Below are 27652 nucleotides of genomic sequence, written 5' to 3' on the forward strand. Positions count from 1 at the left end.
TTAACAAACCTTGAAATGTATGGAACAAAGAAAAATTATAATTTCACATATATTAGCCAATTATTTCTTTAGACATCTTCATGACATACACTAGGACTTTTCTAGGACTTACGATACTGTGACTTTAATGATCATTTTTACTACTTACTATACAATGACATTTTAAGACTTTTTTAAGACTGACTTTATCATGATAGGCTAATATGCAATATATTATACATTTTTTATGACAAACATAGTATGTCATTTCATGGCATACTGTACTTTGACTTTTTTATATTATAATTTTTATAAATGAAGTACTATATTATGACTCATTTATAATACTCTATGATATACACTATGACTTCTTAATTAGATATTTCATTCAAATTGTTTGCATTTTTAAATCACACACTAAATCATACATTTTTAAATGGCACACTGTTCTATGACTTGTATATGAGTTACTATACTATGCCTTTTATATGACTTTTCCAATGAGGTGTACTATGATTTTCTAATGACTTTTTTTTGCCATACTATTCTATTACTTTGACGAAAACTTTTAACGTACTATACTATGACTTTTTTTGATATACTATACAATAACTTTTATGAATTTATTCAACACATTATACTATGACTTTTTTAACAGACTATACTTTGACTTTTTTAAAGACAATTTTCAACGTACTATAGAACTCTTTAGACATGCTATACTATGCATTTTTAATGATTTATTTTGAGATTCTATAGACCCAGACTGGGGATATTGTCGAGCAGTAGAAATTGCACTTTGATGAACCTCTGAACCCGACCAACACAACCGCTGTAGACTCATCCATATGCCTGGCAGAGGTTGCTGAGGTAGTTAAAAAGCACCTCAGCAGCAAGGTGTCTGGGGTAGATAAGATCCGCCCTGAGATGCTGAAAGCTCTGGACATTGTTGGGCTGTCTTGCATCTTCAGTGTCACATGGAGGATGGGACAGTGCCTGTGGAGTGGCAGACTTGGGTGGTGGTTCCCATTTCCAAAAAGTGGGACTGGAGAGTGTGCTCCAATTATCGGGTTATCACACTGCTCAGCCGCCTCTTTCCCCCAGGTTTAGACTGAGATGAAAGACTAAATAAAAACCAAAGACAAACGTGACTATTTGCATCTATAATGAGAGCTAACTTGGTAACACTGACTTGTTTATGTTAAATATGATGATAATATATGATACAGCCAGCAGCTAAGGGATTAGTTCAGTAACAAAGGGCTGTAGTGCCCTCTGGTGGCCACTGCTGCTTTAAAACCTTGCATACACTTAAATGCATCTTAACCCAAATTTCTTGGTGTCATTTGATCAACGTCGTCATCATCATCATGGGGTGTGTCTAAAGATCAGAACTAAGAAATAAATACATAACTAAAGCAGTACAACAAACATATTTTACTTTACAATGTATTATTGTACAGGGTAATTTTGCTGAAAAAAAAAAAAAAAATGTACAAAGCAGACCTTAAATATTCTAATTTCCATTCCAACTACTGACGGACAGGAAAAAAAAGTCCCTTTAGAAGTGAAGCATTTTTACAAACATCCAAAATTAGCATCAACAGGCATTTCTACTTAGGTACAAGGCATGCTAGTTATTGAAAAACACAACACCAGAGTCCAATTCAGTACAAAGCTGATGTCAGTTTAGAGGAACGAGAAAACCAAAAGGATCCTGAACAAATAAATAAAAAAAGTGAGATCTGAGATTCTGTACAAGACTTCTTAGAATATCAATGTACAAAACGTCACTGAAAAACCTTTTTAGCTTAAATTGCTGTAACAAATACACTTCTTTAAGCAAGTCTGTTATTTAGCGTACAATGTCTGAACACTACATTGCAACGCACAAACATGGTCACTTCTCTTCTGAGGTCTGGTGAAAGTGGAGGCCAAAAAGTCAACTGTAGGAGGAGGGTCTCGATTGTGTCAGTGTTTTTCTAAAAACACTTTATTTTTTTATTTTTTTAAAGCTTTTAAATGCTACAGTATTCCATTTCCTCTAAACACAGTCAAAGCTTATTTCTTCGTTCTCTTGGCACTTCATACACCCAATTATACTGGACCAGACTCTCCGACACCCTTACAGGAAGCAACACTCAGTCACTTGCCAACAGCTCTTCCAACGAAAAAAGATCCCATCTTATGAATCTACCAGCGGATATTAGTGGAAGGACATATTTGTTACAAAGCAGTTATTTAAGGTCCTGCTTCTCTTCTACAAGCACTTGAATTTGAAACTTTGGGCCTCGTGCGAAAACCACTTGTGTGAATAGATTCAATCGTAAATTGATGTACGGGTGATTTAAGAGAATTTGTGGCAATCGTTAATTTTCTGTGGTATAAACACAGTTCAGAGGTGGTACAGGCCTGTCATACAGATACGCTGCCTTTCTCGGCAGAAAAAAAAACATCCATCTGAAGAATTATAATGACTTAATCTGAAGGAATTTGGAGATTAAATGTATTGCCGAATTAAGATAATGAAAATATAGAAATGAGGTCACCAGATTAGTGTGATTTGCATCATGAGATTTTCTTTCAAGATTTTACTGCCATATTTTGTAACAACACTTTTTCCAATCGAACAGTATAACATCACCTTCTGTTTGTGTGTGTGTGTGTGTGTGTGTGTGTGTGTGTGTATATATATATATATATATATATATCTCACCTATCTCCCTGAGTGGCATGCACCCCTGAATCCAAATCCATATCAAACCATTCCTTAATTCTGTGTGTCCATTCACACGACTATAAACACTGCTAAATTTATGATGTGCTTGTCTGATTTCTGTTTTTATTAAGTCAATTCTACTGTTGTTTTTTTTGTAGTTGCTGTTTTTAAGTCAGGAACTAAGACATACCTTAGGGCAGAGGGGGGGGGGGGGTCTAGAGCCTTTAGTTGCTCTGTATTATTATTATTATCATTAAACGCAGCCCTACTCGTGAACAGATGGCATTCATCGGACTGAAATTAACAAGTTTGTGAGGTTAAGAGATTTTGCTGAATCTGACTTGGGACACATTCAAGCAAATGTCACAGCAAAGGTTTAGGACAAGGATACAGGAAATGGTCTTGCGTGAGGCCTATTCTCATGTATAAGCTTCCTCTTGTGACCGTCTAGGTTTACTTATGCAAATCCAACACGCCGATTCTCTAGAGCCTTTCTTTCCATCAAAGCACCTCAAGTCAATATACTGATGACAGTAATGCTCACAGGCTCCGAGGCTCAAACCTGGGAGATGATGGTACGACCCAAGACTTCAAATGCAAGATCTGAAAGCACAGACGGACTGAGGTCTCTCAGATTTGACGGGACAGTTTCCCAAATAAATGAATCAACTTACCAGTCTAGAAAAGTAGACTGTAGGACTTTTGTTTTTTTCTTTTTTACTGCTTTTTTAAAATAAACTGTTACTCATTGAGTTTTTTTTTGTCCAGAACCAGTGAGGCAGCATGTGGTGTTTCACATCAGTCTCTAATTTGTTGTGAGGGCCTTTCTTTAGATTTGGGAAGACAGTGGAGTTTTGGGTCTCTCGGTCTCTCTCTCTCGGTGTGTCTGTCTGTCTGTCTGTCTGTCTGTCTCTCTCTCTCTCTCTCTCTCTCTCTCTCTCTCTGTGTGTGTGTGTGTGTGTGTCTGTCTGTCTGTCTGTCTGTCTGTCTGTCTGTCAGCTAGGAGCTTCATGGGCCTTTGCCGAAGGGCCCGCCCTGCCGCTGATTGTTGTAAGTGCTAAAGCCGGAGTTGGCTGACTGATAGGCTGATGATGGGGCGCCGCTCTCCCTCTCAGACTTCTGACACTGTGGCAGTTCTTTCTGGCACGGCTCCATGGTAACGGCCACTCCAACGCCGCTCCGCCCAGATGTCATGTGCGTCACCTCCGACCAGGTGTCCTTCTCCGGGTCATAACACTCCACACTGTCCAGGAACGTGTTGCCATCGTAGCCTCCTGTAAATAGAACATTGACAATGAGTCGTATGAATATAGTTTTGTTCAATGAAGAGTACTCCACCCGTAACACTTTGTAAAGCTTTTCAGGCGTGGTGGTCACAAATAGTTCTCTGACGAAATTCCTATAAACATGTCGGAGGATTTTACGACGACCAATTAATTTATAAAGGCTTTACAAACCTCTTAAACGTCTACATCCGAGTATATATTTTGTTAAATGTGATGTTATAATGCATTTCATTCTTGACTTTTATAAAGGCAATTAAGTAGTCCACCAATGTGAGGTATGAGTTAAAAAGTTAATTATAATTCTTCCTCAGCTTTGTGGACATGGTTTATGGCGTTTTGATGGTTATACTCTTTGTCTTCTTGCTTCTTCACAGCACATTTTGCTCGTACGCTCTCTGGCCTTTTGGAGAATAACGCAACAAACAGAGCATTGAGCAACTCTTGCACTCCATCTGCAGAGGCTCACGCTACGGTGCCACACGCGAGTATAAACAAAGCTACAGAGTCCGATTAGCAAATTGGGATGCGACTATGAAGTTGGAGTTAAGAGACGATGTCTACAACTGGATTGCTTCATGTTTCAGTGCAGATAATACATTTGAAAAAAGCAAATAAAAAGCACAATTGACATCGGACGAACGGTTTCAAGATTGCCTTTCGCCCAAAGCCTTCCACCTCGTTTGCTCTCCACACAAACGGTTTATCTGCATGCAACGAAAGCCCGCTCAATTGTGATTGGTCGAAACGACTCAGACTACAAACAGAAACCAGACCGCTTCCGATACCAAAACCTTGTCCCATTGCCTACAGATTCTGCATTCATACACAGACGTTTATAGAGACTGGAAAGCAACAGAAATAAAGCAAATCTTAATTTGTGAGCACATCTTTATCGCCACGAAATTAAACTGAAAAAACTAAATATGCTTAAATAACAATATCCTCATTAATATTAGGAACAGATGTATGAAGTTAGTTGGACTAACATTAGTTAGTTGGCCACTACCTCAATGTGTAAAGTAAATGTGGTCAATTTATAGGACTAAAAGAGGCCATATGTTGGACTGTAAATTAAATAAAGTTGTTTTGACAGCAAACGTGTAATTTATACATTAATGTAGTTTGGTGCTTTGACTCTCAATAGTTACACTACTACTCACCCATTACATAGATGCGTCCATGTAATGCAGTGACTCCCAGAGCACTGCGTCGGTGCCTCATGGAGGCAGCAAAGCTCCACGTATCAGTTTCCACATCGTAGCGCTCCACTGTGTTCAGCTGGTTGGTGCCATCGTAGCCGCCCATCACAAAGATGCGATTCCCCAGAGAGCACACACCTGAAAAAGGTCAATGGCAAGCTCACTCAAGTGGTCGATTGCTTTATCTCGATACGGGGAAACCATAGAAAATGCAGCAAGCATCCGCCAGAGTTTACTCCTGGTGAGTTTATGAATTAGAAGAAGTGTTAAAGAAGTGGTGCTTTAGCAATTTACAAAGATGCACTGAAGGCTGTCCCAATACACTCTACACGATATTGATACTCATAAAGAATAATAAATGAACCTGTCATCTGTACCAGTGTCTTTGTTATGGCTGCCATTATGGTCCAAAAACAGCACTTTGAGACCATTATATCCATCATAGACTGACACTGTCAAAAATCTGAATTCTAAATCTAAATATAGCACCAACTCATACATGAGATTAAAAATACACAAAGACCCATTATTAGCCCTCCTGTGTACAAACTACAGAGAATGCTTGTATAGTGAAGACAGGGTGATTTTTCAGTAGAATGGCTTACATTTTTCTTAATTGTGACTCAATAACATTTTGCATAGTAACAACAGTACAATTTATTTTCCTGCTATCTCTTGCTTACCAGCTCCGGAGCGCACAGTGTTCATGGGGGCCATGGTCTTCCACTCATCCCTCTCAGGGTTGTAGCACTCACAGGAGCTGAGCCGGTTGGACCCATCGAACCCCCCCACGGCATAGAGCAGCCGGGTGATGACAGCCACACCTACACCGATCCGCCGTGTCAACATGGGGGCTACCAGCTGCCACTGGTCCCTTTCTGGATCATACCTGAACGAGGAACAACACATTAAATTAGTTTTATTGTTATTATTGTTTTTTTATTTCCCCATTTGGAAAAGCAAATTCCCTAAGCACTGCTGATCTGTGTCACTGTCGGCCCGGAGAGGGATCAAGACAGAAACTTGATGTTTGCCATTGATAAACTTCACTTGACGCTTACGTTTCCCCTCGCGTCAACTACTACAATTCTCACCATGTAGGAATCAGTCAGCCTTATCTCGCCTGTAGCTAGTCTAAAAGACTCCTCCCTGGTAGCAGGAAGAGAGGCCCTATCTCCCATGTACTGGCCTCTCTGCACTGAATTGATTTAAGATTATTATATTTGTCTTTAAAGCACTGCATGTACTGGCACCTGGTTACATCTCTGAACCGCTCATCCCCTATTCCACCTCCCGACCCCTCAGATCTGGTGGCCAATCACTGCTCTCTTAAAATGCATCTCGGGTGTTCTGATCACAAGTGGACAGCTCTAGGTCCAAGTGTGAAAGCACCCAGAACGCACTGAGATCTGATCCATCAGACCACATTAGCAGGTGTGTCCGAGCTGGATATGGCCACATTGAAGCACTCACTACTGTGCGTGTGTGTGTGTCGTGCTACAAGAGCGCACCGGAAAGACGCACCTCCACTTTTTTTCTGCAAGAGACAAAATAGAATATTTGCAGTTTGCATAATCTGGTTGAAATTCATACACATTTTTTCAGGCGCTTGAAGATCCAACGATCACTTAAGCGTATATCAAGGGAAGTGAGATTCGAACACAAGTGGTCACTCGAAACGCACGTGAAGGCGCATTCTAATGCCAGGTGTGAACCGACGTACTCACAGCTGTCCACTTGTGATCGGATCACCCAAAACGCACGTTAAAGCCACGACTGAACAGGGCCTTTGTATCACAGATCCATTTTCAGCATCTGTAGTCTGTGAGTCGCTGAGAAGTCACATATTTGTGCCGAGTCATTACATGGGCATTCAAACATGCTCACTTTTCACAGTCATTGCGGTGTTCCTGGTTAATATTTGCCATTTGTCTGCGTCAGAGTAAATCTTCAACATGTATAGGTCACTGTAAAATAGATACGGTCATATTAAGTATTGCGACACAGGTCCCTGTCTAGCTTTCAGTCATTCCTACACGGCAGGATGAATAAATGTAACACTTGTTGGTGGGACATGTTGATGACTTCGTGCTAATCATCCTCCAGCCTTTTATGGCTCGTCACAATTCATGCTGTTGCTGGCTCACTGTCCAGACCAGCTGTCGAGAAGAAGCTGAGCAAACAAAAACGCCATTTTCCAGTCGGGAATTAGAAACTGTGGGAAGGTAGTTAACTCAAGGATTTCTTTTAAATATAGCAAGTGAGAGCGCCGTTGCATATGACCGATAAAGGGTCGGAACACACAGGCCGTGGGAGACAAACTTATTCTATTTTCAGCCATCATGTCATTTACTGTTTAGTTATAGAACACACAAAGAAATATTGATTAAAGCTTCCTCATTGGAGCTTTGACTGAAATAAAAACGTATTTCAAGAAGTGGAACAAAAGCTTTAAAAGTTCCAGGAAGTCACCCGTTCCTGCTCTTGGGCACTCATTAACTAGGTACAATAAACAAACCAGAGCATACTCCTCCATTATAAATGTCACATATCCTAGTTCTTATTCATCACTGAATGTAAACACCAAGCCAAACCACAGAACCACAGACAGTTTCACAATGCAATGATCTCACTTCATTGGGCTTGTTAAAAACAACCTGGCACAAATCAAAGCACACCTGCAGCACACTGGAGGTCGTTATACCTGTTGCTTGTTTAAAGGATAAGGTTGTGGCTTTGCTGACTGTATGTGTGAGCAGAGGGAGACTAAGGTGAATGCATATAAAAAATAAAAACACCAAAACGACAGCATTATAAAGCTGAATTTGCTTACCTTTCAACGCTATTGTGATGAATGCACCCATGTGATCCACCGACTGCATATATCAGGCCATCGATGACACCAACTCCGATTCGGTTCCTCGGTACGCTCATGGGTGCACACGGCAGCCAGCAGTTGTTCATAGGATTGTAGCAGTCCAATGCATTCGAGTCCATGTTGCCATCGGGCGCGTTGTTCCGTCCACCCACAGCGTAGAAAAGCCCACTGATCACACAGGCTGCTAGGCCACTGCGGGGCACCTGCAAGTCAGCCAGCCTCAGCCAGGCTCCTGTGCAGGGATTATAGGCCTCCAGGTAGCTGAGAGACTGACGGAAATAACCCCCTGCCGTGTAGATGAGCTGCGGCACCTTGGGTGTTCGCCAAGAAATGCCTTTGGTGGGCTTGTGGAGGGTGAGGTCCTGGAAGATCTGGGCCAGGTAGTCTTTACACTGGGGGTCCCAGTCCAGAGACTGGAGCTGGGCCTGCAGGAAGTTGGGCGTGAGGGAGTGGCAGCGGACAGCCTGGAGTAGCGCCTGGACGTACGGCCGCCGGTTCTCCCGGTCGTAGCGAACCCAGGCCACGCATGCCTGGAAGACTTCGGACTCACAGCGCACATTGAGCTCGTCTCGGCTGATGAGGGTGACCAGCTGGCAGTGGGACAGGTTGAAGAACTCCTCCTGGGTCGCCACCTAGGGACAGGGGGAGAGATGAAAACCTTTAATAAAAGACAATATAGAGAAGGAATCCAAATAAATGTATACTCAAATGTCTGTTAGTCATGCAGCTCTTGCCAGTGGTTGATTTGTCTGTTCTGGGTTAAAACTATAATACTATATTCCATTTCTGCTAATAGATCCCCCAAAATGCTACACATTGTGCCTCTAATGTCCAATGAGACCAAGAAAACCAGAAAACGCTCACTAGTGAGAAGCTGGAACCAACACATTTTGGACATTCTTGCTTGAAATAGTCAGTAAACAGTGACTGGAAACGGTTTAAACAAAACCAGGTTTCGTTTGTGTAACACTTTGGTCGAATGTCAAGATTATTTAGGAGACAGTAACAAGATAAGGCGTGTTTAGACTAGCGCACGGACTGAACACTCGAGACGCTCATCCTGCCATGAGCGTTGCACTATATTTTCAATCACATTCATAGAGACACGCATGCAATCAAATGTTATACTATGTGTATCTTTCACATGGCGAACATGCATTTAGAAAAATTATCTTTTTCATTACGTTTCCCCTGAATACCTCAATTTATTCACTTCATGATTTCTTTCTTTTTGTAAAGAAAAGCACATTTGTGAAAGTCTGAACCACTGACGGCTATTACTTGACACATCTGTGACTCAGTGAGCGGCCTAAGCTGCCTCTACCTTCTTATCAGAGATCAATATTGAATGTCCCTTCATTGTTTGTGTCCTGCACAGGTAAATCCACATACCACTCATCATGAATCATAGTTTGCATTCTTGAGAATCTTCGCACAAACGGCACGGAAAAGTCAACCAGCGGAAAACCACAATGGAACAAGCGAAACAGCATTTACTCGAGACACTTCTCACACAAACCCCCCTGTGTGTAAAAAATGTCCAGTAGGAATGCTCAGTTCAGCCGACGCTTTACCTGGCTGAAGTTCATGTAGATGTATTCGCGGGCCTTCTGGTGGAGCTCCATGCAGGCGATCTGCTCAGCAAAGTTGGCGATGCCGATGGCGTTGCTGGGGTCGAGCTGCTGGACGAGGAAGTCGCAGCAGGCCTTCACCACGCTGTCTATCTGGTACATGACGGCGCCGTTCATCACGTGGATCACACACTTCTCCCCCACGGAGATGCTGGCTGTGTAGGCAAACTCTATCAGTCGGTCCATAACCTGAATGAGCGAGACGGAAAAGTGAGAAAAAATGAGTAGGGGACAGGTTGAGGTGGAGAAGAGGGAGAAGGACAGGGGTGAAGAGGGAGAGAGTTGAAGGAGGAAAGAAATAAAGCTCTGATGCTATTTATATCTGTGTCTGGCTATTAAGTTTTCCAAACTGATAGACATCTTGTGTGTATTTACATAAGATTCATAAACATCCAGGGTAAGTCACAGAGGTCAAACTAAGTGTAGTCAGCCATGTTTTACCAAACATTTCACCGCGTGTACGTCAAGTTAACCGTGAAGGAAGAACTTCACTGATTTTATTCTATTTCTCATATATGTAACACGATCTGTCTACGTGCAATACTGCATATTATTGTTCATTTAGTCACATAATTAAACTGAGGTACAGTCAGTAACACATTCAAAGCCAATAGAAACCGAAACAAACCACTGTGAGAATAAAAAAAAAGAAAAAAAAAAAAAAGGAAAAAAAAGAAAAGGATTTGTTTTGTGCTTAAAAGCAATATAGTACATGTTGTGCCAATACAATGGCTGTTTCTAAGATCATACTTCTAATGTCTCAAAACAAATGTAATGTGATTTATTGCTAGTAAAATGTCTTTAACCCTGAATCACGTTTGATGATCTGTGAGTGGGATTGTGTGTCAAATCAAATAAAACAAAGAAGTCCATCAAGAAGAGTCGACATCTGACTCACCCTGGGGTGGATCCCCTCGATGGGCACCAACTCCATGCCGCACTCCTTCAGTCCGTTGGTGAACATGGCCCTGAAGACCGGGGACGAGGAGGCCAACACCACCTTGTGAGCCACGAAGTCCACCGCCTCCAGGTCTTTGTAGCGCACGCGCAGCGTCACGTCGCACAGCTGACGCTCCAGACGCAGCTCGTTCATGATGGCGAAGGCGGCCGCCGTGTGGCTCTCTAGCGTGTAGCTGAAGACGCGGTGGCCGTTGCGCGTGGACGGAGTCACCAGCGCTTTGTATTCTGTCAGGCATTCTGTCATTTCCTACCCTGTCTCCTCCTCCTGGGTCTCTTTCTCAAGAACAGCGGGCAGTGTTATGGGGCATCCTTGCACCATGCACAGGCGTGGGCGAAATAAAAAGAACTCAAAACCGACACTTGGCAGACTCGGCTCTCCTGGGTACGCCCGATATTCGTTTGTGTGGAAGAGTTCACGTTCTGATTAATGTGGACATGAGGATTTCCTCGCTCTGTTCAGTACCCGAGTCCAGCCATACTTTCTCATTACGGCATCACTAGAGACTTCTGTGTGAGCTGCCAGTCACGGCTGGTTGTACTTTCACATGTTGCAGGTCCAACATAATCAAAATGTCTCGAGTTCACGACTCCTCTGGCTTCGTCCAAGGGGTTAATAGTAACAGAATAACAGGTGGTGTTAATAACAGAATGTTTTTATGACTGTGCAAACTGAGCAAGTGCAAGAAGCTCCAAAGTGTGTGTTGTTAACAGAAGTGCTGTTCTTTCCTGTCAATCAGTCAAACAAAGACAATTATTTTCTGTCCGTCTGTCTGTCTGTGTGTCCCTCGCCAAATGTGAAAAATGCCCCCCAAAACAACATTCATCTGATATCCCCAAAGTCAAAAATAAACCTTTTTGAATATCACCAGAGGGCTACACTTGTGCTGAGAGCTGCAGAGTGAGACACCGCACATGTGACAGTAGAAAAACAGGGTCGAGTGCCGAAAGTGTCGTAAGCGTAATTTGGAGCCCTTGGGAACGGGGTGAGGGGGTGTTTGGTGGCTTTCTCCGGAGACGGCTTCCTCGAGGTTGCCCAGCTCTGGAATTTGTTTGCAGCGCTGTGTTTACTTGGAAGCTTTTGGCTCAGCTGACAACTGGAAGGAAAGAGTGAGAGAGAGAGAGAGAGAGTGTGAGCATGTATGTTCATGCAGTGCACACTTAATAAATCCCACCACTGTTTAAATCTGTGTACACATCTGCTGAATGCTGACGAATACATTGTCCCATGTAACAAGGGGCTCAGCACCAGTTGGCCTCCATCAACTTACACAGCTAACGTGTATCTGGTCAAAGAGACTGTCCTCATGCCATTCACACACATAGGGATTTCTTCCTGGAGCAGTCCACTGGGCTCCTTTATAGGATGAGTGAGCTACTTTTAGTCATCATAGCACTTCCTTTCATCTTTGGTTATACGTGTTTGTGATAAGAAGATTCAATCGCAACTTAGTTAACATGATACTTCCACATCTGAACTCAGGTCTGACTTTAAAAGCGTTGTACTACTAAAGAGTCTTCCTAAAACAACAGGTAAGCGCAGGCGAGCGTGTAAGGAATGGCGAGGGAGGGATGTCTGTTTGGAAGTTTGGATGGAGTGGCTTAGATTAGGCTTGAACTGAGCTGGTCAGCATGACTGAGTGCTTTCGCTCTGCCCTGTGACAAATCCAGCAGGAGGTCGGAGCAGAGGCAACGGTCTGTGCAACCGGCCAACAACACCAAAGCACACCCTTACCGATTCAGCAACAGACAAATGCAAACATCTTGTACACAAGCATATGACAGTAAGAAATAAGAACGTTTCCAAAAAAACACTATCTTTCAATCACAATCAAGAGCTTGGAATTGAACCTTCCATCCAATCCACTGCAGCGGGTGATACAACAGGAGATAGCTATATAGACTTGTTTAGAAATGAATACTTCTTTCAGGAATATGGAGGCCCGGGTCCACGGAGAGACACACTCGCTCTGTTGCACACCATTAAAATGGCCTCGAGGGATGCTGCCAAAACAATACCTCTGTTCTGTCAATCCAACTTCTTCTTTCCAGAATAACCGAACTGCCTGTGTCACTGTGACATACAGTGCAAAGAGCAGCCAGCAGTTGCTAATTGTCCAGCTGGAGTGGTCAGAGTTATATCGCGCACACACACACACACACACACACACACACACACAAAAAAAAGGTTTACACTTGAATTGTAATTCCTGTTAATTTTGAAGATTTTTTTTCTTTACCATGTTGCTGGTGTATCATTTCTTATTCTAATAATAAATAACAATTCAGTTAATTAATATATGCGTATTTATTTCTTATATTTTGTCATACAGTTAGGAAAGCAGTTTCTTAGTCAACCCGGTGTTGCCCTACACATAAAAGAAGGATCCCGGTCTTCCACGCAGTGAGGCCTGCAGCTCATTGATCCGGTACTCGTTATCGGCCGATACCCAAAGTCCTGGTATCATTGTCGGTATCAAGACCGGAAAAGTCAGATGGGTGCATTCAGATGACCACACATCAGTCACCATCATGGAGTGCGTCATAAAGTCAATCAGCCAGCAGTAATATGAAACACACTGCACTTCTCCCTCCAGGGTGAAATAGTTTCAAAGGAGAACATGTTGCTCAACAGACAAAAACTGACAAACAGGCTTCCTGAGTCTACCTTTGTACCTGCTGCAGATCTCAGATACGACATGTAATTATAATGTACAGTAGAATTCTCGGGGATCACACTAAAGTCTGATTCTCTTTAGAAGCAAGAGCAGGTGTTTTTCTCTTTTCCCCCCAAGAGATTTGATGTTAAATAAAACTCCATTGGAGCTGAAACAACCAGTGGATTTATTGACTGGCAGAAAATGTGTCTTTGTGATAAATCAATTCATTGTTTAAACCATTTACCAAACATAAATGTCCCAAAGTCGCTTTTTTCCCCAGCTTCTCAAATGTGGAGATTTGATGATTTTATTTGTCTGCTATTATTACCGTGATCGTAAATGTACTTTCTTCAGGATTTTGTCATTCGTTTTAGGGCTAAAATAAGCTTTCTGGAAGCATCACCTCGGGCTCTGCGGATTAGTGAATTCTGACATTTCAAAAAACCAACCAGCTATGAATATTATGATATTCATAACCTGCATATTATTTACTCTATCAATCAAAAAATGTCCATCACAGTTCAGTTATTCCGTGTTATAATGTGGTATAATGATATAAAAGAAAAGCAGCAACAGAGCATTCAGAAGCTTAGAAAATACTTAACATAACTGGCATTAAGCAATTATTTGATAGTGTTTTTTTCAATAAACTAATTGATTGTCAAATGTTTCAGCTTTACAAAATGGCTAATCGAGCTACACCTCTAACTTGGTACACATTTAAATACAATGTATTTTGTGGGTACGGTGAAACCTGTGATCCAAACATACATCCTCATACACTCCTTCACAGTGTTGTGGGATGATAGATTAAGGTCAATTAAATCCATCAACAGTAGGCTGTAATATACTGATCAATCTCTCAGTACTTTGGGGACTCTCTGCACCCCTCAGGGACCCCTGGTAGACCCTGCACCCCAGTTTGAGAACCACGGTTCAGGCCTGCAGTTCTCCATTTAGCAGAACTGGAGTGATTTAAACTTTAAAGTTAGCCCACATGCATGCTGGTAGGAGTTGCACACGAACACGAGTGTGTAGCGTGTTTCTCAGAGCTCTCCCTCAGTGACTCATCGTGAACTCTTCACCGAGCAAACAGTGGAACTGTCTGTACCAAAACATGACCCAGAAGAGCAGCCAGTCCTTACATAAACCCAGATGGAATTAGACGTCCGCGCCATTACTCCAACATTAAGAGCTTTCACACAAAGCACCGTTTCCCCTCCGGCTCCGACGTTGATCATTTATGTGCCCGTTTTGATCAAATACTCCGGGGCACTGGCATGGAGCGAAATTCAGGGTAACACACGTGAAGAAGAGTCGATTAGCGCTAAATCCTCTGTTTGGTTTGCGACTTAAAGTGAAGTCGATGTACCCCATTCATGACAAACAGCTCGAGACGCCACCGATAACAAGTTAAACGTTTCGGAAACAGAGCTGACAGCGAAATAGGCTCCTAATAATAGACAGCAACGTAACGACTGAGAGCACAGACATGCTAACAAAGCGCTACCGACACATGATGCAACAACAAGCTTTCAGATCTACCCTCATTACAGTCCCCGTGAATCAATACTCGTAGCTTAAATTCGTAATTAAAGAAACTCACGTTGTCTAGTTCAATTCCTCCATCGCGGTCTGCCGAGCTGTGCGCCACATAGGAAGAAGTGGAGATGGGGGGGTGGGGGGGGGGTGGGGGGGGGGAGAGCTGTAACTCACCGTGACTAAGCATTGTACCGGCCTCCTCTCGCTTTCACAATAAGAGCCCGCCTCCACCGCGCTGAACCCGCCTCTGTTGACGAGTAGTGGAACTGAAGAACGTCCCGAAGGAGGGGGCTTTTATTGAGAAGGAAACCTCAGAAAAAAAGGAAAACCGAGGCCCAAAACAGCAAAACACTGTAGCTTCAGCGTCAATCAAATCTGATACAAATAATACAAACACGACCTGCATATTACAGTGGTCACGTGTGTCCACTACACTTTGAGACAACTTGAAAGGGATATTGCGAATAAGAGTGAACTACTAAAGTACAAAAAAAGACAATATGTAAAGCAAATGTATAAATACTTACTAATACAATTTGAAAATAAAACAGGAAATTGCTAGTTGCAATTGTTTAGTTGCGTAAAATAAAAACATAATGGTGCTCAAGAGACATGACAATAGTGACCCCTAATTACCCATCAACCCAAACTGCTCCCTCTCTGCAGGTCTATATGTGGTTCGTGTTGCTTGACACGTTCCCTTCCTTCTAGAAATATCCATCTTTGTGAGTGGCTGCTACAGAACAACGCAGATGACAGAAATATGCTCCACGCATTTGCTGACACTCTTGTAAATGTCCCCCTCTTGCAAAATACGTAATTCAGGTCACTCTATTCTGGCAAACAGCCGCAAGGTGGCGTCAAAAGCCCACTATGACAGTGCAGGCGCAAAAAGACCCACATCAAGTTACTCGTTCAAAATAAATTATTATATGATCACAAATGTGTTGCAATCATGCGGGAGTGAGCTGCCAGTAATTATATTGTACACAAATATTCAAGCTTTGTTGGGACCCATAGACAGATTCCACAGCTGATTAAACCAAATGAGCAGGGCTGATATACATCTTTGCTCCCTCAGGGTCAGTGAAATTGATGATGAAGCAACAGTCATGAAAAACCCTTGATATGATTTGACAAGCCTTGAATCAGCCTTCACCAACAATTCCCCAGCAGGACGATGACGCTGCCCTCAGTCTGTGTGTATTCCATTCAGAGGAATTAGGTGAGGTTAGCCTTCAGGCTCCAAATGGACACTCCTAGACTAGATTCAAACTGTCTGTCTGCTCTGCATCTGAGGGTAAAGCTGCACTCACAGGATCAGTTTTGTGAGTTACTTTCATGCATATGTTTTCTGTTTATCAAGTCTGTGGTTGGGACTGTCACGGCAGATGACTCATGACTTCTGTCTAGTTTGTTGTATGATTTCCGCAGCAAGAAGGAAGCTGGGGGGACGGCAACGATTCCCTGACATGTTGACCTCTGTCAGCAGGCACTGTGCTGTGTGGATACAGGCAACATCTGGAGGAACACCTGCACCCATACAAATCAAAGGTGTACTTTTTATTTAAGATAAGTGGGTCACTTATGAAGTTGAATGTCTTAGACTTGCTTTGCGCAAAATCATTTTCCTGTTAGAGGTGTGAAAAGTCAGCATATGTTCCGAAATAGAATTTTGCACATACAGTTGTGGTCAAAAGTTTACATACACTTGTAAAGAACATAATGTCATGGCTCTCTTGAGTTTCCCCGTTATTTCTACAACTCTGATTTTTCTCTGATAGAGTGATTGGAACAGATACTTCTTTGTCACAAAAAACATTCATGAAGTTTGGTTCTTTCATGACTTTATTATGGGTTAACAGAAAAAGTGATCAAATCTGCTGGGTCAAAAATATACATACAGCAGTGCTAATATTTGGTTACATGTCCCTTGGCCATTTTCACTTCAATTAGGCGCTTTTGGTAGCCATCCACAAGCTTCTGGCAAGCTTCTCGTTGAATCTTTGACCACTCCTCTTGACAGAATTGGTGCAGTTCAGTTAAATTTGATGGCTTTCTGACATGGACTTGTTTCTTCAGCATTGTCCACATGTTCTCAATGGGATTTAAGTCAGGACTTTGGGAAGGCCATTCTAAAACCCTAATTCTAGCCTGATTTAGCCATTCCATTACCACTTTTGATGTGTGTTTGGGGTCATTGTCCTGTTGGAACACCCAACTGCGCCCAAGACCCAACCTTCGGGCTGATGATTTTAGGTTATCTTGAAGAATTTGAAGGTAATCCTCCTTCTTCATTATCCCATTTACTCTCTGTAAAGCACCAGTTCCATTGGCAGCAAAACAGCCCCACAGCATAATACTACCACCACCGTGCTTGACGGTAGGCATGGTGTTCTTGGGGTTAAAGGCCTCACCTTTTCTCCTCCAAACATATTGCTGGGCATTGTGGCCAAACAGCTCGATTTTTGTTTTGTCTGACCACAGAACTTTCCTCCAGAAGGTCTTATCTTTGTCCACGTGATCAGCAGCAAACTTCAGTCGAGCCTTAAGATGCCGCTTTTGGAGCAAGGGCTTCCTTCTTGCACGGCAGCCTCTCAGTCCATGGAGATGCAAAACACGCTTGACTGTGGACACTGACACCTGTGTTCCAGCAGCTTCTAATTCTTGGCAGATCTGCTTTTTGGTGGTTCTCGGTTGACTCTTCACCCTCCTGACCAATTTTCTCTCAGCAGCAGGTGATAGCTTGCGTTTTCTTCCTGATCGTGGCAGTGACAAAACAGTGCCATGCACTTTATACTTACAAACAATTGTTTGCACTGTTGCTCTTGGGACCTGCAGCTGCTTTGAAATGGCTCCAAGTGACTTTCCTGACTTGTTCAAGTCAATGATTCGCTTTTTCAGATCCATGCTGAGCTCCTTTGACTTTTCCACTGTAGCGTTTGTGGGCGTTTGTATCCAATGAGCCCTATTTAAATGGCCTCAGAGAAGTCACCGGCTGTAGTCACTCATAATCACTCACAAGAAGTTAAGAGGCCATGCTATGAAGCTCATTTCATTGACACAACTTTCTAAGTCACCAAAATTGCTAATTCATGTTGCTGTATGTATATTTTTGACCCAGCAGATTTTGTCACTTTTTCTGTTAACCCATAAGAAAGTCATGAAAGAACCAAACTTCATGAATGTTTTTTGTAACAAAGAAGTATCTGTTCCAATCACTCTATCAGAGAAAAATCAGAGTTGTAGAAATAACTGGAAACTCAAGAAAGCCATGACATTATGTTCTTTACAAGTGTATGTAAACTTTTGACCACAACTGTATGCTGTTTGCACAAGCTAAACATGTTTGCAGAGTCACACCACACTTATGTTTACGCTCAGAGGGATATGTAATATTAATAATAGTTTAGATTTGAAAGAGGTCGGGGGGAAAAAGCCAAGTAAAAGCCACACAATACATCTCTTGAACTACGGCCTATAGCTGTCTTTGTCAGCCCTTGCTAAAGTAGGGAATACACAAACTTAAGTTGAATTGGCAGCCTGTTGAGTTTTTCCTACAGCAACATTAAAGCCAGCTGCATACGATCTTTCTTTGTTTCAGCAAGGATAAGCGTGGACAGAAGGTCAGAGTGAGGCGTTGGGTAGTCTCACCCACAGGTTGACAGTAAAAGGAAGAAGAAAAATTGAGATCTCTGTGTAAAAAATAAAAAAGGCACGTTGTGTGGTGCTCATGCCGTCCCGAGACACGCAGAAGGCTGCATATAGGCCAACACCAATACCAGATGTGAGACAAGGGGGCTGACTTCCTGTGGTGCTTCTACAAGAACTGTTCTTCCATTCACACAACCTCTGCTACACACAACGAAATGCACACAGACACGCTTGCATGCGCACACAGTGTAATAACAAACGAAAAGCTTTTCGGAATTCTTTATGAAAACATTTTATTTCTTTTATGAAAAGAAAGGTGAAGTTTTTCTTGTTACAAAATACACATAATTTACAAAACAGATGATATGAAAAGTCTTCAGAAATACAAAAGGTTCACTACATGAGTTACAGTACAAAGAAAAAAGCACACTGCCTCATTCATCCATTAAGGTCCGGAAAGACTGCAATAAAAAAACATCTGTGTAAAAATTAAAGAAACTCATTTTGTAATAATGAAAAATCCGTACCTTAAACTATAACCGGAAACAATCTGTTAACGTGATAGATAACGAAGGGAAGTATTGGAATAATTGCACTGGTTCTGTATGATTTAGGAACAATATTTATCCTTAAAAGTCCTGCAGCTGCATGAGGATTAAATACATCCACAACTTTGTTTGCGAGTTGAACATTTTTAAAGTAATCATTGTTTAGGCTTATACTTACAAATGATGCAATTGCTGCTCATTTGGTTTCAGTTAAACTATCAGCATGATAGTTTCATTATGGAAAGAAAGCCTCCGTTACATTATATGATGACATTTTGTTGTTTAGATTGCTGTTGCAGTTTTCCTGCAGATGCCAGACTGACATTTAAAGACATTGGACACCAAACCCCAATGAATTTCCACTCAGCATCAGATAGGTTAACCATCTGTCATTTCAAAACAGTGGAGGGGGATTTTAATGTTGTGTCTCCCTCCCACAACTACACCACAGGATTCTTCACTGCGCTGTACGGACAGTTAAGAGTGAGTGCCGTCTCTTTCTCTTTCCTGTTGTCTCCTGGTCTCATGATCACATATGTGTAGGGGTGCCTCGCACAATTTTATCTTAACACATCTGACACACTGTGGGCCTTCGAACCAGCGAAATCCAGGTGTCTGCAGATGCACAGATTACACACATGTGTTTGTGCTGCATTTGAGGCACTTCAATAGGAAGATTCATCATTAACCCAAAACATTTTGCAATTACATTTTTTTCAGTCATAAGAGTCTTTTGGGTTTACAGACGTCTCCTTCCAGGCTTTGACACAAACTGTAGAACCCACGGGAAAATTGAATCCGACTGCTTCTCCATTCATTGTGATATTTCAGTGCAAATTAGTTCAGGAGACTTATTCCTAGCATCTACTCGTAAAAAAAAAAGCGTGTTTGTTTGTTCACATTTGAGTGGCATCCTTATGGCATTTTGTTTTGTAATCATCTCACAATTAAGTTCTGCACCACTTCTGAGGTGAGCAATCTGTCCAAACAAGACTCTCTTGTGCCTCCATAATATTTCATACACCCTCTGTTTCTGGCAATGCTCCAAAATACCAGTACTGCTTCCTCTCTATAGAAGATGTGCTACATGTCGTCTGTTCAGGGGGGAAACCCGTCCACACACTTGTGTTCAATCAGTCAGTCTCAGTCTTTATGACTTGAAGAGTTTGGGATAAAGGGCCTTAATAGGAGATGGGGTGGTGATAACGTTCCCAGAGGAAATGGTCGTCTCCATTCCCCCCTCTAACTTCTGGGATGCCACCTCAGATTTACTAAAACTGCACTCCAGGAATGGCATCCCAATCTTCTTCACCTGGCCATCTTGGGTCATCAGACATGGCCGACAGAGCAGCCTCAGAATGGCTCTCCTCATGTCCTTACTGGTCAGAGTATAGATGATGGGGTTGAGGAGCGAGTTGACCATAGCTACTCCCAGGAAGTAATCGGCCTTGTAGAGCAGACGACAGCTGCGGGTGGGGCAGAAAAAATCTAGGAGGAGGAGGACGAAGAGGGGCAGCCAACAGGCGATGAAGACGCCTAGCACGATGGTGACTGTCTTGAGGAGAGCGATGTACTTCTCTGACTTCCTCGCCAAGCCCTTCCTCATGCTGCCCGACAGGCCCAGCCGCTGGCGCTGTGTGTTGGTGCGGACAATGCGAAAAACTCTGGCGTAGAGGACCACGATGGCCAGGAGCACTGCACTGAACACAGACACGCAGCAGAGGATGTAGCTCTTGGCATAAAGCGGGAGGACTGTTGAACACTGGTCCAGTCTGCGGATGCAGTTCCACCCCAAAATCGGGAGGACCCCCAAAAACACTGCCAGGGCCCAACTTGCACCAATCAGGGCCAACATCCGTCCCCGCTTCGCCCCGTGGTATGGCCTCATGGTCACCATGGTAACATGGCGTTCAATTGCAATGGCTAACAGACTAATAATGGAGGCAGCCAGAGTGATGAAGACCCCTCCCTCCCTGAGGAACCATAGCAGCGGCGTCAGTTTCAAAGTATTGGATCCGGACATGATGATGTTGGCCATATACGTAATCCCAGCCAGCAGATCAGATAGAGTCAGGTTGCCCAGCAGGTAATACATGGGCAGGTGGAACTTCTTGTTCCTCCAAATGGCAATGAGAACCACGGCGTTCTCCAGGACAATGAGGAGACACACCACCAGGAACGCAATGCCCTCAGGTTTGAGTCCTTCGCGGTAGCGGTCTTTCTGCAGCTTGCCGGTGTAGTTGTAATGCTGCACGAGGACTGAGTTGTCTTGGTACTCCCAGAAGAACTGCAAGTAGCTGGGAGAGGAGGCAGTAGGGGCGGTGGGGAAGATGGGCGTAGAGGGGGGAGTCCCTGCGTGAGCAGAACTTAAAGCCTCCATGATATATGTTGCTTTTATTCTATTCTGCCTGCAGTCAGTGGCTATACAGTCTTTTTTGTTGACATGCTTTTGGCAGAGCTGTGATGAATTTGTCCAAGTACAAAGAAAAAAGACACACAGCAAAATGTCTGAACTCCTTCAATAAAGGGAGAGATTACATGAAGTTGATACAGTGTAATCCCCCAGAATCCCTGGGTGTTTTCTTTTCCTCCAGAAGACGGTGCTCTTGAGCTCTGTTTGTCCTGGTTAGAGGGTCCGGATGCTGCAGAAAGATATGGGAAAACAAATCATGAAAAATTATGGAAAGAAAGGATACAGAACTACAGATAGCTGAAACCACGATCCTTAAAGATTAACTTGAAAACAGCACACTCTTTAGTTAAAGTATGTCAGTGAAAATTCATACATTTTGAAAGGACAAAGTTATGTTGCACTGACATTTAAGACACTTAGCCACATAAAACGCTATGAGTAAAAAAACATGAATCACAATTCCACATAAAGGTAAAGTGTAGGCTGGTGATGTGAATAAGGAAGCTGTCTATGTCTGCGTCTCTTCCTGACATATACATACATGTATACAATCATATTGCTGGTAGATAAGTTGAATGCATACTTTCCTGTGACCTTTGAGGATAAATTGCGACGATATGATACTCAAACTAGTCATGACCTCATGAATGCGATACGAAGGGACGGAGGGATCATTTTAATGTGAAACATTCAGCCTTTCCTACTGTGTTTAAAGTGCTTGTCAGTCACTGTAAGGTTTTTAGACAGGAATCATCACAACATGTGCACTCAATTTGGTGCACATGTTGCTGGTTTCCCCCCCAGCATCACCATTCCACCTTCACAGCATAGATGAGGTGTGTTTGAAGTCTCCCACACATGCAAATACTCTTAAACAGCACGTCCAAAGTTGATGACACTTGCAAACTATAATCATAAATGCATTTAAGGTTGAATTATTTAAACTGACAATGTTAATGTTGAAAACTATCAGGGGTGATAGGGTTGCATTCCTTCGAGTCTCTGTCGTGAGAGGGACTGTTTTTCTTGCCTCTTGAGTCATATGTTAACATTTAACAAACGGTCTGGAGATTTTAACCCATTCAATCTGTTGCCAAGAATTTGGGAAATTCAAATGACTTGTCCATGTTAGCACAAACAGCTGAGCGTAGAGTCCCTCGATAGAACGGATAGAATCTAGGCCTGGATAAAAAATATGAATGAAAGTCAGTTATCCAGGATTACATGTGAGATGTGTGTGTTATAATCACAAGAATCAGCATTCGTGTTTAGAATAATGCCAAGATTTTTTGTTCAAAAAATGTCAAACAAACAAAAATGTCTTTTTTGATGACTTTTGAACCATACATTGTTCATTGTGCATCTCCTCTTCTTTTCCTCAGGTGTAAATGGTGCCATAAAGCAATAGATTAATTTAAACATTACAATTACCTCACTAACAAATCACAAACAATCCTCTAAAGGTAATAAGTATGTTAACATTCTGTTAGGAAAAACACGACACAAATGTAACCGTATAAATATGATCCGAAACAATTTCAGTGATGACCATTTGTCACACACTGCATTGGAAGAAAAGAGAATCACTAAGAAGTTACCTTGAAATTGATGTAGAGTTGTCGTTTATCACCTCATCTGCTTCTCACTGAGGAGAATCCAAACACAGGCACCAAGTGAGTCACAGTCAAACTGACAAGGCAGAGGGAGTGAACTAAGACCTTAGTTGAAACATGCAACAGCTAAAGGAGGTTGGTCTTAAACCGAACTCTCTCTCTCTCTCTCTCTCTCTCTCTCTCTCTCTCTCTCTCTCTCTCTCTCACCCTCTTCCTCTCTCGTTCTCTCTCTCTCTCACATACACACACACACACACACCCACACACACACACACACACAAACACACACAGACAGACAGAAAGACAGACAGGACTATGGCAAAAAGACTTCCCCTGGCTGCGCACCATAAAACCTCTTCTTGATGACTGACATATGAGGAGGACCTGGAGCGATCATTACATTGGGATCTCATTGAGGCCCGTCAGTCAGTGTAATCAGTGGCTCTGATTACACAACCACGACGGCTAGAGCTGTGGCACTTCTTCACATTTCAAAAGGTCACATAATGTCATCAATACACAGTCCAGCACAGACAGATTTCCCTGATTTCATCATGCAGACCCCATTCTTTTGTGTACAATGATAACATGATGACAGCAAAAGCAAAGTTCTTGACTTTGTTACGCAGGACCCCTCCTCAAATGTTCCCTTTAATAAGTTACATATCTACATGCAATATATAGTGTGTTAGCTATAAAAAGCCTGTGAGAAAGAAACATTTGCAAGGCTGCAAAAATGTAGTGCAGTAAATATGCAGGTGTTTGGTCTTACTAACTAAACATCACTTTCCAAATAAATGAAAGCTGCAACTACGCTGGAAGAACCAGTTTTCAAAAAACACGGCTCAGTAACAATTCCCCCAAACTCCCTAAGCCAACTGAAATGTAGCTTTTGTTTTTCTCGAGTCCGGGTTTTAGATTTATTGCTCCCACGATTATCGGTTCTGAAACCCCCTACTTATGCCGCGAGGGAAGTGAAGCAAATCCGATTCACATGGTTTATCTAGCAGTGATGGCATCCCAATTCCCAGAGCCTGTCAGTGAGATTTCGGCGTGCTTTGACACGCTTCAGCGGCTCACCTGAACCCCTGCAGGGTGTGCAGAAGGTTTCTCAGGACAAAACAAAGCAGGGGAGACGTGAGAGGGAAGGTGACATATTGTCCAGAAGCACACAAACTCACTGTTCCCCTGAACACATTAAATCAGTGGTGGCTTTGCATTTGCTGTAACACCTATTTATTTTCCTAACTCACAGTGTGTTGACTGTTGGAAATCCTGCTCTTTATCCGGCTGAGACATTACACTGCAGAGTCTGACTAGTCAAACCTGTTTGTTGTGTGATTATAATCCTCCTTTGTGTACTGTACTTCTGAGTGTGGACAATACACAAACTTAATTCTTTCTTTCTTTGTTTTCACACCTCTTCTATATTTCACTCCGACTGTCTCTGTCTCACATGGTACTCTTCCAAATTTAATTTTAGTGTCTGACCAGGTCAAGTGGCTCCTTTTTGGCTCCTAATAACATCGGTCAAGTGTGACTGCTGACATACTAAACTGCGTTTCCATTTAACTGTCAAGCAAATTAAGGAAATGTTGAATAAATGAAATGCAAGCATATGCACAATTCCATAAACTGGTTTGGAGCAAATAAACTCAGCTACAGAGTAGTTTGGTCTGAAGTTGGAAACATGGCTACTGACACACATGAGTGAATTTAACAGACACAATACAACCGAGACAACTTTTGAAAAATGTGATCAGTCCGAGCCTGCTGGCTGAAATAAAAGCGTGAACCATCATCACAATGGATGACTACGGCCTATTTGTGTCAGTGCATCCGTGTGTATGTGTTTGAGAGGCTTGTAAAGGACTTGAAGTTGGTGGGTGAACTTTCTCTACCGCTCTGTTTGAGCGTCCTTAGTGTGTGCGTTTCTGTGTGCAAATGTTTCACCCACACTCTCTGCTGTCTGCACCGCTGTGTGTAGGAGGGGAACCCTATCAGGAGATCATTAAAGAGTAATATCCTGTCGGGGTGAACGTAGAGGCCTCACATCAAAGCTTCAGAGAGAAACAGGGGACTGACGCTGAGGACGAGTAGTCTAACAGACGGACAGGACACACATCAATCTGCACAGGAAAAGCTGTCCTCTTTCATGTCTTCTTCTTGATCATTTGTGTGTTACTCAGTCCTGTCTGTTTCCCTGTTACTGTTTCGTCTCTCTCTCAATCACACTTTTCCAGATTTTTTTTTTTTCATTCCTCATTCAAATTTTACCTCCATGTTTCTGACTTTTTTATACTCAACTTTCTGTGCAGCAACCCTGGAAACACGCTCCACATGGATTTCCCTCTCTGGTATTCTTAATGTTTGTTTTTGGCCACACACACCGCTGTGATGCTGGACTGCTTTCAGCTGAGCCGGCTCCTCTCTGGGTGGGGATGTAATGTTGACCTTGATGGACCAGTTATGTGACCGACAGGACCGTTTGTGGTGAACAGGGGGGGGGGGGCTTTTGGTTGAGTACTGCCCGCTCCGCTGATTTGACTCTACCAGTGGAGTGATGTTATGATGGTGTCTCTAAACTGGCAGCGCCAGTGGCTACAAGTGTCAGCTGTAGTGTTAATATTTTTATGGCCTTGATGTTTTTCAGCCGGCGTGGTGAGACATGGTTGTCAAAAGTATTAAAGGACCACCTACAGTTTGAGAGTTGGAAACATAACTCATATTACATCATTGTTTTAAATTTACTTTTTGAAAGTGAATTTTGACTTGCACATAAGCCTGACCTGCTCTTCATCCCAGCACAATAAAACATTAAAATATCTCAGATGTTATTTCACAGCTTCAACTTTTGCCTGTCAGACAAAATGTTTTTTGCCTGCCAAGTCCTCTCCAGTCCTCTTCCTCATCACCTAAACACTTCAGGCCGGGGTCTCTCTAAGGCTATCGCACCACCGCCCCTCCTGCCATCTATCACCACTGAGTCCTCAGTCCTAATCCGCTGATAAGTCCCCAAAATCAGGACTAGCCAGACCAGCTCTGTGACGATAAGAAAACATTCCTCACTGCTTGCAATTGTATCCCTTTTTTCCCCTCCTTCCTATCACACACATACACACAGCAGCAGAAGACCGTCCCTCTCCTCTTCCACTTTCTCCTCCTTTCTCCATATTTCCATATAGCCTCACTGAAGCGTGATATTTACTTTCCAGAATGCGATCACTCGATGGGCTCGCAGCATTACAGTGCATGACCTAAGACTGTCCAACCCACTCATCAGCGCATTGTTTGTTTGGATTTTCTATCCGACTTGCTGCGGTTTTTTGGGGGCCACTCAAGGGAGATTTATGAGGATCTGTGCTCTTTTGAAGTGCTCACAGGGCACAGTGACTTCAGAAGGAGGGATGAGTTGAGGAATGAGTTCAGAGGAAAAGTTGAGGAAGAGGGGTGGGGGGGGGGGGGTGTAGAAAAGGGATACAGGCGATCTGGTCTTCTTCTGACAACAGTTGGGCAGTTGCTGCGGAGTTGCAGCGAGGAGCAATGAGTCATTACAATTAAGCTCCTTTATCGCAGGAAATGACCCCCTATTGCTCCAATTACAGTTATAACAGCAGATAACACCCCGGATAAGGGGACACCAATGATTCTGCACTTACATGGGTCTGGAGTTTTCATGCAATGGTTTCCATCCTCTACTGAAGGGGTTGTTCAGGTCACCGAGAACTCTGGCTGGGGATCCGGTCTATTTCTCCTGTAAAGCTTTGTTGGGCGAGTGTGGCTGCAGTCTGGATGTGTTCACTCCAGCACTGGCAGGCTACAGGCTTAAATGAGATCCAGATTGTTCTTGGTTTAGATGTGTGATACCGACTCCTCTCTCAGCTCCGCGGGGCTTTAACCAACTCACTCGACCCTCAGGATGATGTGTTCATTCCTGCAAGGCCAGAATTAACACACAGCTCCCATCAAGGCTTGGTCCCTGAGGGTGTTTGTGCATGTATTTGTCAGTTAGAGACTTTGCATACGCTCACAATATAGCTAGTGTATACACACACTCCTTTCATGAAAGGACAATAACCGACTTTGACATAACTGCTCCACCCTTGGCCAAATGTTTATCTTCATCAACACATGCTTAACCTTCCTCCTAAACGTATACTACCGATTCATTTTAACCCTGAAATACTTGAAATTCAGATTGAAATCACATAAATTAGCATTTTTCTCTGGTTTGTCCTTTTTTTCCTGGTATGCTTTAAACCCAGAAGATACAAGAACTACAAGAACAACTATTGCAAGTATCTTGCCTCAAAGCTGCATTAATCCATATGTTTGTATAAACAATGGAAAAAATTACAACATGTAATGTTAAAGGTGTCAGATAATTATATTGTCTCTGTAGTTTCCCTCGTAACAACAACAAGATTGTCTTTCAGCTCATTGCTTTGGTTTTTACACAAAACAACTTTACAGTTTTGGTTCAGATTCACGTCGGTTTTGTTTCCAGCATGCAGCTGTTTTCAGTGAAATAAACCGACTGTACACTACCTGCCCAGCAGGAAACAGAGTGAAA

At 42.8% G+C, this 27652-nt stretch overlaps 2 protein-coding genes across 2 annotated transcripts; both read right to left on the minus strand.

Moving 5' to 3' along the window:
• Positions 1 to 1397: 1397 nt before the first annotated feature.
• keap1b (kelch-like ECH-associated protein 1b) lies at positions 1398 to 14993 on the minus strand. Its single transcript, XM_068726905.1, has 7 exons — positions 14916 to 14993; positions 10591 to 11746; positions 9636 to 9881; positions 8017 to 8693; positions 5867 to 6072; positions 5145 to 5321; positions 1398 to 3972 (listed from the first exon to the last, which is right to left on the minus strand). Exons 2-7 carry the CDS (start codon positions 10894 to 10896, stop codon positions 3707 to 3709), a joined length of 1878 nt encoding a protein of 625 aa, XP_068583006.1. The 5' UTR covers positions 10897 to 11746; positions 14916 to 14993; the 3' UTR covers positions 1398 to 3706.
• Positions 14994 to 18832: 3839 nt separating this feature from the next.
• s1pr5b (sphingosine-1-phosphate receptor 5b) lies at positions 18833 to 23150 on the minus strand. Its single transcript, XM_068727007.1, has 2 exons — positions 23065 to 23150; positions 18833 to 21695 (listed from the first exon to the last, which is right to left on the minus strand). Exon 2 carries the CDS (start codon positions 21431 to 21433, stop codon positions 20204 to 20206), a length of 1230 nt encoding a protein of 409 aa, XP_068583108.1. The 5' UTR covers positions 21434 to 21695; positions 23065 to 23150; the 3' UTR covers positions 18833 to 20203.
• Positions 23151 to 27652: the final 4502 nt, after the last annotated feature.

The sequence above is a fragment of the Cebidichthys violaceus genome, unplaced genomic scaffold (assembly GCF_023349555.1).
Source record: "Cebidichthys violaceus isolate CVI_PGR_0920_01 unplaced genomic scaffold, fCebVio1.0.p SCAF_4, whole genome shotgun sequence".
NCBI classification, from domain to species: domain Eukaryota; kingdom Metazoa; phylum Chordata; class Actinopteri; order Perciformes; family Stichaeidae; genus Cebidichthys; species Cebidichthys violaceus.

Excerpts from the sequence above, each read along its gene's own strand:
- keap1b (XM_068726905.1), bottom strand. The coding sequence starts at position 10,896 with ATGACAGAATGCCTGACAGAATACAAAGCGCTGGTGACTCCGTCCACG. Across the intron at positions 9,882-10,590 it reads TCGAGGGGATCCACCCCAGG|GTTATGGACCGACTGATAGA; the intron begins GTGAGTCAGATG and ends TCGCTCATTCAG. Across the intron at positions 6,073-8,016 it reads CATCACAATAGCGTTGAAAG|GTATGATCCAGAAAGGGACC; the intron begins GTAAGCAAATTC and ends TTCCTCGTTCAG.
- s1pr5b (XM_068727007.1), bottom strand. The coding sequence starts at position 21,433 with ATGGAGGCTTTAAGTTCTGCTCACGCAGGGACTCCCCCCTCTACGCCC.